Below are 15,475 nucleotides of genomic sequence, written 5' to 3'. Positions count from 1 at the left end.
GGCTCCGGGAGGAGGGGAGAGTCGAGGGCATCACCAGGAATGATGTCACCCATAAACTGTCCCTGTACGCAGACGATTTATTATTATATGTGTCAAACCCTGCGTCGTCCATCCCTGTTATTACAGACATTCTAACCTGATTTGGCAAATATTCTGGTTACAAATTAAATTTTAATAAAAGTGAACTTCTTCCTATCAATTCCCTGTCTAAGAAGATGCCACAGTCTTCTTTTCCATTTAGAGTCGTTACAGAGGGGTTTCGATATTTAGGCATATTCATCACTGCTTCTTTTAATGACCTTTTCAACAAAAATTTTCGCCCTCTCATTGATAAGTGCAAGCTTGATCTGGCTCGCTGGTCCTCCCTCCCTCTCTCCCTATCCGGCAGAGTTAATCTGGTAAAGATGGTGATTCTACCTAAATTTCTCTACTTGTTCCAACATATTCCAATTTTCATCAGACAATCCTTTTTTCAGCAGCTAGATCAGACAATTTCATATTTTCTGTGGTTGAATAAGCCCCCCCGTATTAGAAAAGCTGTCCTACAACTCCCCAAAAAGCTGGGCGGTCTTGCACTACCCAATCTTATCCAATACTATTGGGCATGTAACATTAATAAACTCATTAATTGGATTGACAGAGGAGTTGCCATAGGCCCCTCTTGTGTTCAGTTAGAGCTACGGTCCTCAAAGTTTTCTTTACAGTCCCTCCTTACTGCGCGACTCCCCCTCAAGATTCATAATATTTCACAGAACCCTGTTGTTACCAACTCACTAAAAATTTGGATCCAATTTCGCAAACACTACGGCTTGAATGAACCCTCAACTTTAGCACCGGTTGTTAAAAACCATTTATTCCCACCCTCCCTGTCAGACCCCACCTTCAATTTGTGGCGTAACAAAGGTTTATTACATGTCAAGCACCTTTACAAAGATAACATATTTACTAATTTTACAGAGCTTGCAACTAGGTTTGCATTACCTCAATCTAATTTTTTCCGGTTTCTTCAGGCCAGGCACTTTGTTAAAACCAACTACCCTCACTTCCCTAACCACCCACCCGGGTCTCTGATTGACTCCCTGCTCACCCTCGATCCTGCACAAAAGCGTTCCATTTCCGTGATCTACAATGCTATTGACTCCCTTAACCCTGACCAAGCTACTCGTCTGAAACAGACCTGGGAGGAGGAGCTGGGAGCTCCAATTTCAGATAATCAGTGGGACCAAATCCTTAAGCTAGTTCATACATCCTCTATATGTGCCAGGCACAGTTTATTACAATGTAAAGTTCTTTTTAGAGTGTATTACACAAACGTCCGACTGGCGAAGATTTATCCAGACACCAGTGACAGTTGTAATAGATGTAAGCAGTCACCTGCTAATCACACACACATGTTCTGGTCCTGCCTGAAACTCACTGGCTTTTGGCGCCAAATTTTTGATACACTCTCAACAGTGCTTGATATAGACCTTAACCCTGAGCCTTGCACGGCCCTGTTTGGCTCCCCTCCACTCACTACACCTCAACTCCCTGCGTCTAAGCGCAGGGTATTGGCTTTTACAACTCTATTGGCCAGACGTCTTATTTTGTTTAAATGGAAACATGTTCTTCCACCTTCACTCAATAGCTGACTTAGAGAAGTCCTAACTCATATCAAGCTTGAGAAGGTTAGATTCTCACTGGCGGGTTCTGATAATGCCTTTAACAAAACATGGCAGCCCTTCTTGGAGTACTTAGATAGAACTATTATTCACCCAGACAGTGACTAGATGCCCCTCCCCCCCCCTAACCTCTTTTATTTTTTCCCTTTATTTTTATTTATTTATTTAATTATTCATTTTCAATTTTATTTATTTCAGTATGTGTCTTTCTTTCTTTTCCTTTGTCAAACAGTGGGTGGGAAGGGGAAAGGGTTAATAATGGTTCATAGGAGCAATTCTGGCTCAATTCACGTCTGTGGTTGCTTTCAACATACACTGTGTAAGACTACCAACTGCTAATTTTCTTACGAGATTCATTGCATACACTGTATGTGCGAATTGCTGTATGTGAACAAAAAACCGAATAAAAAGATAAAAAAAAAAAAAAAAGAAGAGATAGACCCCAGTCAGATTGATTTTGGTGATTCTCCTACTTCTAGGGAATGGAGAGGGACTTGTGCAAAGTGTTTTCACTCGACGAATGGGAAGTTGGCTTGGCCAACGGAGTGGGGCATCGCATTCGTCTGTCAGATCCCTAACCTTTTCAGAAGAGGTCCATACATTTGACGCCTGCCAACATAGAGGATGTATGTAAGCACCAGTGGTGTTTCCTCCCGGAGGCCAAGGGAAGCCAGGCTTCCCTGTTTTTTAGACTGTAGCCTAGTTGTCATCCAATAAAAACATTTATTTTAACAGTTTTGGTTATTCTTTGGTGCTGTGTTGCTGTCATTTCATCCACATTTTCTCGTCTCATTGAGCATTTCAAAATAAATTTCAATTTCAAAACAGCGCCCCTCTAAATGTTAAATACTGAATACGCGGTAAAACACGATATTGCACACTGCGAGGAAGCCCTTCTGTGATTAGTCAGCAGGGTGCCAAAGGAAACCACCGAGCCCTTGGCTTCACACCAATCGAATCATAGCATCAACATCAACGTGAACAAATAGCGGGAGATTAGCACGTTTGTATTTTTATCATATTATCGTATAACCAAGTGCAGTTATGGAGGGTGCTGATTTAAAGTAGGCCTATTTAGTATTATAGGTCTAAGTATTTAGTAATCTTCCGCAGTTATTTTGTTTGGCAAGTGTCAATCGTTGGACGCGCACATGCAGCATGAATGCTTGAATCGCTTGATGTAGTAAACACGGAAGTAAGGCGGAAGGTAGTTTGTCGACGTCAGTTCAAGACGACGCCACTGTCAAATTTGCGGGAAAGTTGCGGTGGTTGGTTTAAATTGCGACACCGCCAGGTTCGAAATTATCATACATGGTATTTCTGGTTCTTGCCACCTCTTAGGCCATAGTTCTAATGCTAGGCTGAGGCTACCTTCCACCACGTCTCACCAACGTGACGTCATCGCGAGTTCCATTAGAAAACACCCGTTACTACAAACACTGGACTTTTACACCATTTTGGAGACATTTTTAAAATGACATGCATATATTGAGTACTTTGTGTACCCATTAATCGACAGTGGTAGTTAACCTGCAATACGGCTTTTACAGCGCTAGGGGCTGGCTTAAATCAGGTGTATTCTGCCGGCCTTAGGCCTATCGCATTTGATAGTAGAGGCTTGAGTGCTGCAGAAAAGAGATATCATACTCCCCAGCTTGAGTTTTTAGCCCTTAAGTAGGCAGTTGTGGATAAGTTCCATGATTATTTATACGCGGTGAAATTCACTGTGATGACGGACAACAATCCTTGACGGAAAATAATTTGCGACAGGATAGGCTTAAGGGGTAGGCTGAAGGGGTATGGGTGAGGGTTTGGGTGAAGGGGTGCATTGGGATATGGCCAAAGATACACAAAGACATACCAAGACCCACCAGGACACACTAAGACACACCAAGACCCACAAAGACGTACAAAGACCTACCATGACCCACCAACACACACAAAGACCCACCAAGTCCCACCAAGACATATAAAGACCCACCAAGACACAAAAAGACCCACCAAGACATATAAAGACACACAAAGACACACTGAGACCAAGGAATAAGAGAATAAATGCATTCCATGGAGTGGGCCCTTAAACATCACACACACACACACACACACACACACACACACACACACACACACACACACACACACACACACACACACACACACACACACACACACACACACACACACACGGAGGTGGTGGGCTCTCACAGGATTTCTGACCGCATAAAGCCAGGGAGGGAGGGGTACTCACAGCCTGGAGTCCGTGCTCTCGTGGGGTAGGGGGGTAAGGGCTGAACTTGGGCTTGGCCGGCTTGCCTGCTGCCCGGTCTTTGTGTCTCCTGCTGCTGATGTGCTGGAATGTTATAAACAGAGAGAGGGACAGAGAGAGAGAGGAATATAAAAGAGAGAGAGAGGGATAGAAGCACAGACACAGACAGATGTCAATAGGCCCAGCGCCAGAGCGGAAAGCCAGCCGAAACAAATTTGCTGTATTTGGGTATTCACGGGAAGAGAGGAAATTAAGGAAAATGTCACCAAAGTTCTCCATCTGGAAATGTTTATGTTTTCCTCCTCCACATTTATCAATGTCGGAATATTTGTTAGCAGATTTTTAAAAGAATCAGCGAGTTTGGATTGACAGGTGCATACAGATGGACATCAATAGAGAACCGTTCACAGGTTCCGGTCCAGATCAACTGATGAATGACCACCTGGCTCAAATATTTACGCTGTTAAACCACCCTGAGAGCAGATTAAGTGTATTGTTGTGATCACACAGGTACACTGTAAATAGATGGCCTGTAAGGCTCAGGCGGGTGCAACATGCCAACCCACTAGCACAGGAGCACTACAAGTGACTGTACTTGCCGCTCTACTCTTCTCGCTTTACACCTCTGACTTCTGTTAGGACTCTGAGCTGTGTCACATTCAGAAGTTTGCTGATGACACGGCCATTGTGGGATGCATAAGGGGTGATAGTGAGGAGGAGTACAGAAGCCTTGTGAGGGATTTGTCATCTGGTGCCACACAAACCACCTGCAGCTCAACACCTCGAAAAACCAAAGAGGTGGGCATAGACTATGGGAAGTTCAGACTACAGCGTAGACCAGTTCAGATTGAGGGGGCTGTAGTTGAGAATGTTGTCTCCTACAAGAACCTTGGACTGTGGCTTGACAACAAGCTGAGCTGGGCAAGTAATACAGACCATCTGTACCAGAAAGCCTAAAACAGGCTATACTTCCTGAGGAGGCTTTGATTATTCAACATCTGCAGGAAACTCCTGTGGATGTTCTACCAGTCTGTGGTCGCAAATGTTCTGTCTACGCGGTGGTGTGCTAGGGGGGCAGCATATCTAAAAAGGACTCATCAAGGCTGGACAAGCTGATCAGGCAGGCCGGCTCTGTGGTCGGCAAGAAGCTGGACTCTCTGGTGACAGTGGCAGAGAGGAGAACAATCAACAAACTGCTGGCTATTCTGGACAATGTCGGCCATCCTCGGCACACTGTTATCAGCAATCAGAGGAGCTCGTTCAGCGATAGGGTGCTCCTCCACAAGTGAAACACCAAAAGACTGAAAAACTCCTTTGTCCCCCATTGCCATTCAACTTTGGAGGATAGAGGTTAGGGTGGAGCACCAGGCCTGACCCACCACCCACTACATAACATTACACTATATCAAACACAACTTGGCTGTTTGATACAGTTTTCGTGCACTGTGTTTTTGCATTGTTTAAGCACTCCTGCATGTAAATATTGGCTTGTATACTATGAATACTATTGTATATTGTGGCAACCCGGCCCCGACACGGCGGCCCTGGAAGCCCAGGGGGCAGGTAATACTAGCAGTCTACCACCCTTTTCCCCCAGAGGGCGCTAAGGGTCGCATTGGCACGGTCCCACTCAACCCCGGGTCCTGGCCCCAGGACCCGGTCTAGAGTTTGCATTGACGGGTGATTCCCCTTTTTTCTGTTTTTTGGACTTAATAAACGTGCCTTGTTGGCAGTTTGAGCATCAGAGACTCTTGTTCATTGATCGGAGGCGGGCTGATAGAACCGGGTTACCACAATATATTCTTGTATATTGTTCCCCTGCATTTACATTTTTAGCATTTTCGATTTAGCATTGAGCATTTTGTACTTTTTCACATTTATAGTTTTTTACTCTTATTTTATTTTGTAACATGGTGTTGGCTGCTGCTGAAAGTGCAATTTCCTGAGGAAACTTTCCCGAGGGATTATTAAAGATCCTATCTAACCTATCTTGTGTGTGCTGAAATGGCCGCAACACCTGCAGCAACAGGTGGTTAGGATTGGAACAGTTTATTGGTGATGGAACAAGATGTCTAAATGTATGCATCTTTCGTTTATTCTATGAAAGCAAGTAAATACATCTTGGTCTAGGTTTTTAAAAATTACATTTTCATTGGCCTGAGAAATTCCCTCATCAAGACAAGATAAAAAAAAATAAGGTTTTTAGCCCAGAAGGATCTTTCTGTGCAAAAATTGCAAAAATATGTATTCTGTTTTCACAAGGTAGGTGTGGCCTTTGATATCAGTTGCCCCAATCGTAATAAGACCAGTATGCAGTGTTATCCTGAAATGAGGGCATACTTTATTTGGAGTAGTTTGCACATTTTCACACCCTATCAATGAGCTCTAAGGTAAGTTTGTTGGCAAAGCCAGAGCCTGTGAAACCCTTTGAGGTTGTTACAGTGATGTGATGGCAGGAGAAATAAACTGTTTTGTTTTTGTTCGATTTATCGCCAACTGATATTTTTTCCAACCACACACCTGTTTGAGCTGCGTCTCGGAGTTGACGTGCACGTCGCAGATCTCGCAATGGAACGTCATGTTCTGCAGTCCCGTGGATGCAACCAAGGCTGCCACAGTGGGGCCTGCAGCAGTCGCAGCAGCCGCATACTTGGCCTTGACCCCTGATCTGGGGAATGACTTGATGGCTCCGCCCCCTCGCCTTGCCTCCAGCATGGTGCTGTGTTTAGTACCTAGAGAGAGAGAGAGTTCTTCAACTATAGTTGGCCCTCTTCTTTCAGGCGTGGGCGCTGTGCCACCATTCACCAAGCAGACATCTCAATACACATAAAGGGGGAGCCACATCAACTCTGACACTCATCCAACAACAGCTACGATTCTCACTCGCATCGTCCAAGGACAGCTTCAGAACACGGCGATCGAGAGAAGGGCGTTGCCCGATAAAAACACATTTGATTGCCTTTGTTTGAGAGAGAGAAAGGACCATGGTCAAGTTGCATCTATAGTAACTTATTGTTATTTTATATAAAAAGTGCAATATGGATGCAATGCTTGAGATTGAGTTTCTCAGTGGTGGTAGTAGTAGTGGAACACTATTTAACGGCTTATCTTTTTAATGTACATCTACACTTTTTTTAAAAGATTAGCCGTTAAATTCTATCCATCCATGGACATCCATCCATTCTATACATTGCATACCGTAGAGTTGACAAGGTGGTGAAAGTTTAAAATCTATCCCACCAAAAAATCCTGGCCTCCCTCAAAGCCACTCCTCCAAAAAATTTGACTAGCTTGCTTTAGCAATGAGTCTTCCGAGCCTTGTGGAAAGCTTTTGTCAGAATATGACCAAAAATGCACTGAGATAAATTGCCTGGCTTTAATCTTTGTGCAAAAAAATAAAAGCTACTTGAATAATCCCAGACCCATTTAGAGGTTTAGTCCTAGTTCAGTCTATGGAAATAAACACAAAAAAATAAATGTGAATGCCCATGTTTTTGAAATGCAGGTGAGATATTTCTGATTTAAATTATTGTGTACAATCTGCATTTGTGCATTGACACCAAACTAAGAGATAATTATCAGCTGCTTGAGCAGCAACACAATGCTTATTTATTATCCTGTTGTGGGCAACGCTTTAAAACACAGGATTTTTTTATCATTACTATTATATTTTACTGAACCTGAACATAAATTAACATTATCGTTATTATTATTGTTAGAAAAGCCTGTACAGTGCTTGTTGTGGATTCTATTAAACACCCGATACGGTACACCGTGATGGCTGGACTGAGTATCGGCCCATGGAAAGAGTTCAATGATACGTTGGTAAATATAAATTTGTTTGTAAAATTAGCTCATACACAATAAAACCGTATTTGCCTTTGCTATCTCTAAAACACCAAAAGAACCGTTAATATTATGAAACATTCTAAAAAGCTTGTAGATGGATGGTAAGGAATTTCAAGGGCAGTGCAACATAAAATGAACAACTTTGGTTTTGTTTGTATTTTTCCTCACTTTCCCACATCCGATCATCTTGCAGAAAGTGCAGAAAGCTTTTCTGCTTGTTACGGAAAACTATGGTGGCGACTTCAGCCCAGAAGCAAACTCATTTCTAGTTTAATAATTTGAACGTGTGAAACAAAATGCGAATTAATGTACTCTTGATGACATCCCCATTGCTATCACCGTCTATTCAGCCTCCTCTGCTGTGTTATAAAAAGGTCTAATATTTGAAGAAGTGGCAGATGTCTGCTAAGCTAGAGAAATTTAAGGCTACGTTTACACGATGACGGTCTGAACAGAAGACGCAAAAGTGGCGTCCCGTATTCACTTTTTATTCTGCGTTTAGACAAGCGTATTCGGGAGGAAATCTGCGTGCATACGGTGACGCAAAAATGTGTGGAATTCGACTGGGTATGCATGTCAGGCGGCTAGGTGGTGCTGTGATACACTATCACACAACACCGCCATGTCTGAGCGCATGCGTAGAATCTTCCTTCTTCTCTCATCCGTGCCGCAAAAAACTAAAAGATCCTTCTCTGTGCATTAATTCTATCTGTACATATCCTGTACATTTCGTGAAAAGACTCCTGTACGCTTGTTAGAGCTGCCAGAGCAGCTTGAAGGTCCGACGCATGGAAATAATCTGACATGTTTGTTTATTTCCTTGTACTGGCACATGTATGTGACGTAAACGCGTACGCGACGTGAGCAGATCTGAGCAGTGTTTTGCGTCTTGGCAGTGTAGACGTAAACGCTACGGCGGAGCGTATTCAACTTTTCCACTCTGGAGGGTTTCAGATTTATGCGTTTTCATGCCCCAAAAACGCTGTCAACGTCTAAACGAAAGGCACTTCCGATAAAATATTTTGTCGTTTTTACCCGCAAGCGTCCTCGTGTAAACGGGGCCTTAAGTCCGAGCCAGGGGGAGTATTTGCGCCCAACGAGAACGCCCCTCAATAAGGGCGTGAAACAGCTCGTTTGCGCTCACACTTTACTTCCGTAACAGTGTGACGTCAGACTGTGCAGTGGGCGCTGCTGTAGAGCAGAAATCACACCTCCCAGGTATCAACAATGTTTACAACTTCTTAGGGGTGTGAATTTGCAGACACCATCGCAAAGCGTCAGACAAATCACAGCAGAGTGGGCTACTCGGGAGGGGGGCCTTAAGGCGATATGACACAAAACAGAACGCTTTTGATAGACAGTGAAATTGGTTTTGCGGAAATCAACAATGTGAGAATAATAAGGGGTATTTCTAACATACAGGAATATAAACCTAGTCTAACAATCCCTCCAAAAGCAAATATTAACCCTAAAAAAGCATGATATGGGATCTTTAATAACACCATCCTATTAGACTACTCTAAACTACACTAAACTACGCTACAGCTCACTACACTTGACCACACGCTGAACAGACAGAGTTCTTCCTTACCGCTGTTATGGGCCTGGAGCTGGGAGGCGGAGTTTACGGCCACCTTGCAGAGGGAGCAATAGAGCAGACGAATGGCTTTGTCATCCTCACTCTCTGTCTCCTCCCCCGCTGCCATCATCTCCTCCACAATCTCCATCCCCACCTCCCCCACCGCCGTCTGGCCTTTTCCATCTCCGAGTGGTGCTGGTGGCCCCGATGGGCAAGGGAAGGTGGTGGAGGGGTCAGGCCCCTCCCCCTTCAGGGTGGCCACGCCGGTGCTACCCAGAGACTCCACCTCCTCCCGGGTGGAAGGGGTAGCAGCCCAATCTAAAGGCACGAGATAATAGACATCAAGAGAAAAGTTGGTGAAGGGAGGACGGAGTAAAGTGGTGCTTGAGTGTGAGTGTGCTGTTGATTGTTTGTGCGCCGTCTGTGCTCGTGTTTGTTTGTGTCTGGGCTCAAGAAATACCGGCTCCAAATGAAAGTGGTGGGAGGTTTAAGTAGAGAGACAAACGTTTGTCCAGTGTTGTTACCAGAGAAGAAGAGAGAGGAAATCGAGCAAGAGAGAGAATCAGAGAGAAAGGGGAAAGCAAGATAGACAGAAAAGATAGAAGAAAGAGAGGGAATGGAGAGGAAATGAATAGAGAGCGAGCAAGCGTAAGGGTGAGGCTTCACTGGACAAATAAGAGAGAGAGGAAGATAAAGAGTCTCTGCCGAAGGCAATTATGAGCCCCATCAACCTCCGCATTATATAGAACTGCTTTAAAAACGGTCAATAAATCTGGACTCTATCTATTGGGTTTGCCAGCTGGTTCAAAATACTCAGATTTAGATGTTCACTGCGCAATAATATCAACCATTACCATTGGTGGTGGTTAGGTCCCCCCTTCACTGTAAAGCGTCTTTGAGTGTCTAGAAAAGCGCTATATGAATTAAATCCATTATTTTATTATTGTTACTGATCTCTCTCTCTCTCTCTCTCTCTCTCTCTCTCTCTCTCTCTCTCTCTCTCTCTCTCTCTCTCTCTCTCTCTCTCTCTCTCTCTCTCTCTCTCTCTCTCTCTCTCTCTCTCTCTCTCTCTCTCTCTCTCTCTCTCTCTCTCTCTCTCTCTCTCTCGTAATCTGAAGAGCTGCCTTGTTTAGCGACTACGACTTGAAAATAGTCTCTCCTTCATTGTGTGTGTGTGTTTCTAATAATATATATCTTGTGCTGTCTTTGGCAAATAGACCGAACTGCAGCCACTTCATCACGGCTTTGCTTCTATCATATGAAATTTACTCCTACATGCGTGGAGAAAAAAAACGAACATAGGCACCCCACGCCTATGTTCGTTTTGTGTGTATACAGGCGGACAGTGGAAGGTGTGTGACTCAGACTGTCTATGTTTATGCTGAATTATAATGGCCCACTTCCTGGTTATGCCTTCCTCGGCCGCTGACTTCTCGAAAGATGAACTGCTAATCGGGAAGCTCAAATCCCTGGCTGGAGACACTGAGACAAAGACCCTCTTCGACGCCTACCAACACGACAAGCCATTCCAGCGGAATGTTGACCTACTTGGTAGCACAAGTACCATCCTCCTGAAGCATATGAAGGCTGCGTTTAAGCTCCTTCTATCAACGGCTCAAGTGGATTTCCCAACCCTTGGAGCGCAACTATCTACCTTCAAAGGCACCACGAAACCTGCATTTGCTACAGCAATCGTGCAATTCATCCAAGATGCACGTACCATCACCTGCCTCAAATGCAGCCAGGACTACTCCCCCTACAGCTCTGAGAACACCACCAGCGAGGTAGTGTGCCTCATGTGCTGTAGACCCAGACATCTCGGGTGTTATGCAGACACCTTGATAGACGAAGAAACTGGCATAGTTTTTCTCTGCAGCATTTGCCTCCCTGCTAGGAAGAACCCGGCTCCGGATTCACAGGTAGCTCCCCCTGTCGAATTGGAACCTGCTGATAACACCAAGCTCAAGTCAACTGCCCCTCTCAGCGAGCGTCTGGCATCTGATAGCGATCCCAGCGACAAGAAGCTCCTCCAGGACTCCGAGTACGATCGCTCCAAGCCAGTCTGCCCCCTGCTCCTGAAACATGAATGCTCCCATGGAATAACAGGACTAACAGGCGGTCCATGTGCTAACTACCATCCCACGTGGTGCAAGAAACACATGAGGAACGGTCCCGAAGGCAAACGGGGCTGCAAGAAAGGAGATAAGTGCCGTTATTTCCATGCTTCACTCTGCCTGAATGGTCTCGCCACAAAAATGTGTCTCAACGAGAACTGCAAGCTGATACACATCCGTGGTGTGAAGCGCTCTAAAGATGAGAAAACATCTAACAAAAAAAAAAAACCGCTGCAGGAAAGAAGACAACGTTCAGTGTCGAACGAAAGCCCACTTCTAAGCCCGTCAAGCGCAGCAGGAATGATAGCGTGTCATCCCAAAAAACGCAAGCAAACAAAAATTCCTCCAGCCCCAAGCCCCTGAACCACGAGGATTTTCTCAAGCACCTGGCGCAGATGAAGGCAGACCTGACAAAGGAGGTCACCAAGGATCTGTCCTCCCTGATCCAGACGTCATTCCAGACAATGATGGGGCTCCACCATCAGCAACGATTCAACCTGAACAGGCAGATGTATCACCCGTCTCCTATGCAGTACTACCCAGAGGTTCATCAATCCCTCTATCATCATCCTCCTCCTCCTCCTCCTCCTCCTCTACAGGGTTACGCAGCATAACATCCCCTCCCCTGCCAGACCCCGAAGGGATTGTAGGACGGCCATCTCCTCTCCCAATATCCACCACCTTCCTGCTAAACGTCCAGGGAATGGACCCGGGGATCAAAAACCAACGCTGGAAGATCAAGTCTCTTCAGGAGAACGTTGCATCGAGCACGCTGCATACCCCCTTCTTCATCCTCACAGAGACCCATCTGAAGCCCTACCATCTCGAAGCCGAGACCGGAATCCCTGGTTATACCACGTTCCGGGCTGATCGGGACAAACGTGCCCGAGGTGGAGTAGCCATCTATCTTCACAACACCATACCCGCTGACATGGTGAAAGTTTACTCCAACTCCTACTGTGAAGACGCACTGATCTACAACGCAAACTCCAACTTCTTGCTTGTCGGAGTGTACCGTCCCCCACTAGCACCGTTGGACATGTTCGACGACTGCTTGTGCGTTATACAAGACTTCATCAACGGTATAACAGGTGTACCCGAGCTGTACATCGCTGGAGACTTCAATCTCTCATTCATCGACTGGTCGACTAGGTCTATCAAGCCTACCTCCAGTATCCTAGCCTCTGACAGGAACACTGGTTTAGCAATACTAGAGTTTATGTCCTCCAACTTCCTTGAGCAGCTAGTAGATGAGCCGACCCGGAAGGACCTGAACATCCTTGACCTCATCTTCTCCAACAACACTGACATGATTCATAGCATGTCAGTCTCAAAGACCGAGAAGTCAGATCACGGCTCATGTCACATCCCGGCTCAAGGGAAGGACAAAGGAGGAGACCACGCAAGACCGGTAGTTTTACCAAATTATAATTTATTTAAACCTATTCAAAATTAAACTAATAAATGATGCGTGAACGTCAGTAGTCAGTAACGGGTGCGGTGTCTGGGTGAGTGAATGAGTGTATGGTGTGTGTAAAGCAGCATTAACTCAACCTAACTAACCCAAACCAATACCAAAACCAAAACAAACCATTCGTCAAGAGAGAGAGACCCAAGTGGCTGACTCCTGCAGCTTTTATAGCTGCAGGAGGGCAGCCAGCATGGGTGTCGACGATCAGCAATCAGCTCCTGGCAGCCTGCCAATCAGGAGGTGCCAGGAGCTGTCACCCCCCCCTCCATAAAAACGACCTAGGAACCTACGGACTACGAACTAAGAACCTACGGACTAAGGGCCACTGAATTTAGCCTGAAAGGGACTACTCAAAACCGGCAACAAAGCTACCACCTTATCCCCTTTACAAACAACCACCTCTTTACCATACCAACCACCTCTTTACCATACCAACCACCTCTTTACCATACCAACCACCTCTTCACCATACCAACCAACTCATCACCATACCAACCAACTCATCTCCATACCAACCAACTCATCTCCATACCAACCAACTCTCACCATACCAACCAACTCTTCACCATACCAACCAACTCATCACCATACCAACCAACTCATCTCCATACCAACCAACTCATCTCCATACCAACCAACTCTTACTGCTGTTTTAACTGCAACTGCAGCAACTCCTTCTGTTGTTCAAAGGTGAGACTCCCCCCTGGTGAAACCATCGTACTTGGTAAACCCTTACCTTCATCAGAAGCCAAAACCCCTTCCTCCATCAAAGTCGCCTTCAGGATACGTTTGATTGTGTCCTTCAGACGTGTGGCTGCAATTTCAATTCCGAAATGATCAGCAATTTTCAACAGTTGGTCCTTTGTACAGCTGTCCAGCAAGGTCTCAGAAAGAGACTGAATAAACGCTTCTACTACCGCAGCCATGCCAAAACAGCTTTGATCACTGGGATGCCACTAGAATAAGAACTTCCCCCCTAACTGCCTATCCAACCCTGAATAATCTTGACCCTAATGTTCATGCAGCTTGCGGTGGGTATTTACGCACTGTAAACCAGCCGGTTTGAAAGGCGACCTGCAAGCAGGCAACCCCCAATATCCTTTGGATGTGCCCCCGAGACAATTGACATTGAACAATTGACACTAACCACGCCCCACAGCACTACAAAAAGGGAAAAACAACAAAAGAAAAAAAAATTCACGTAACCCAAAGGGGAAACGCAACAGAAGCCTACCAGGGAAAGTTCAAACTCAGACATGAGCTCACCAGACAATCAACTCTGTTAGCCTAGCATGAGCCGCATTACCCACTATGAACCTGCTCCCAAACCAACTACTAACCTGTCCTATATGATATTCCTCCAACCTGTTCAACTACTCAATGCAACAACTTATTGACGAGCCCCCATGTCACATCCCGTCTCAAGGGAAGGACAAAGGAGGAGACCACGCAAGACCGGTAGTTTTACCAAATTATAATTTATTTAAACCAATTCAAAATTAAATTAATAAATGATGCGTGAACGTCAGTAGTCAGTAACGGGTGCGGTGTCTGGGTGAGTGAATGAGTGTATGGTGTGTGTAAAGCAGCATTAACTCAACCTAACTAACCCAAACCAATACCAAAACCAAAACAAACCATTTGTCAAGAGAGAGAGACCCAAGTGGCTGACTCCTGCAGCTTTTATAGCGGCAGGAGGGCAGCCAGCATGGGTGTCGACGATCAGCAATCAGCTCCTGGCAGCCTGCCAATCAGGAGGTGCCAGGAGCTGTCACAACATCGTGAGCTGTACTCTCCTCCATCCGCAGTTCCTGCTGAAGCAACCAGCCAAACTGCAGTATGCTCCTACTTCAGCTTTTGACGATATCAACTTCAACTCTGCTGACTGGGACTCCATCAACAATGCACTTCTTGCTGTAGACTGGTCTACAGTCGTCAATCCAACGACACCACAAGATGTTGCTTGGGACATGTTTGAAGGTATCATCGTCCAAGTTTGCAAGAAGCATGCTCCTTCACACAACCACAAACGCCAAGCCGCCGCATCCTCATCCTCTTCAAAGATCCCCAAGTCCCGAAGAGCTCTCGTCCGTAAAAAGAAGCGCCTCAACGCCAGGATCAACTCTATCAAGTACAGATTCGCAGGCCCTGCTCCTCCACGAAACGTCACCAAGCTTCTAAAACTTAATGACGAGAGAGCTGCCATCGAGCTGCTTCTGAAAGCAGACATCAAGCAGCAACGCCTGGGAGACTAATTAGCTGCCATCAGCAAAATAAAGACCAACCCCAAGGCCTTTTACTCCTTTGCAAAGAAGTCAAAGTCTCCTGTCTCCTCTGTTGGCCCCCCTACTGGACAGTGACGACCAGCTCCAGTCAGATCCCGTTAGAATGGGCAGTATATTGCAGGAGCAATATGCAAAGGCATTTAGCAACCCCGACAAAGCTAACCTCGCTGAGGTTCGTGTATCCAAGCTTGTCGCCCAGTCAGAGTCGATAACGGATATTGACTTTGACAAGCACGATGTCCTTGATGCT

General features: G+C 45.6%; 1 protein-coding gene across 1 annotated transcript in view; it reads right to left on the bottom strand.

Annotated features, from left to right (window-relative positions):
* LOC115536270 (zinc finger protein 385D) overlaps positions 1 to 15,475 on the bottom strand; it is a 46,748-nt gene that overhangs the window by 10,764 nt on the left and 20,509 nt on the right. The window contains exons 4-6 of the mRNA XM_030348052.1: positions 9,368 to 9,673; positions 6,448 to 6,659; positions 3,910 to 4,011 (exon numbers count right to left, since the gene is read on the bottom strand). Of these exons, the coding sequence (XP_030203912.1) occupies positions 3,910 to 4,011; positions 6,448 to 6,659; positions 9,368 to 9,673 (620 nt within the window). The remainder of the gene's footprint in view (positions 1 to 3,909; positions 4,012 to 6,447; positions 6,660 to 9,367; positions 9,674 to 15,475) is intronic.

The sequence above is a fragment of the Gadus morhua genome, chromosome 22, assembly GCF_902167405.1.
Source record: "Gadus morhua chromosome 22, gadMor3.0, whole genome shotgun sequence".
NCBI classification, from domain to species: domain Eukaryota; kingdom Metazoa; phylum Chordata; class Actinopteri; order Gadiformes; family Gadidae; genus Gadus; species Gadus morhua.
The sequence above is the reverse complement of the archived record's forward strand: the minus strand, read 5'-3'. Positions and strand labels throughout refer to the sequence as shown.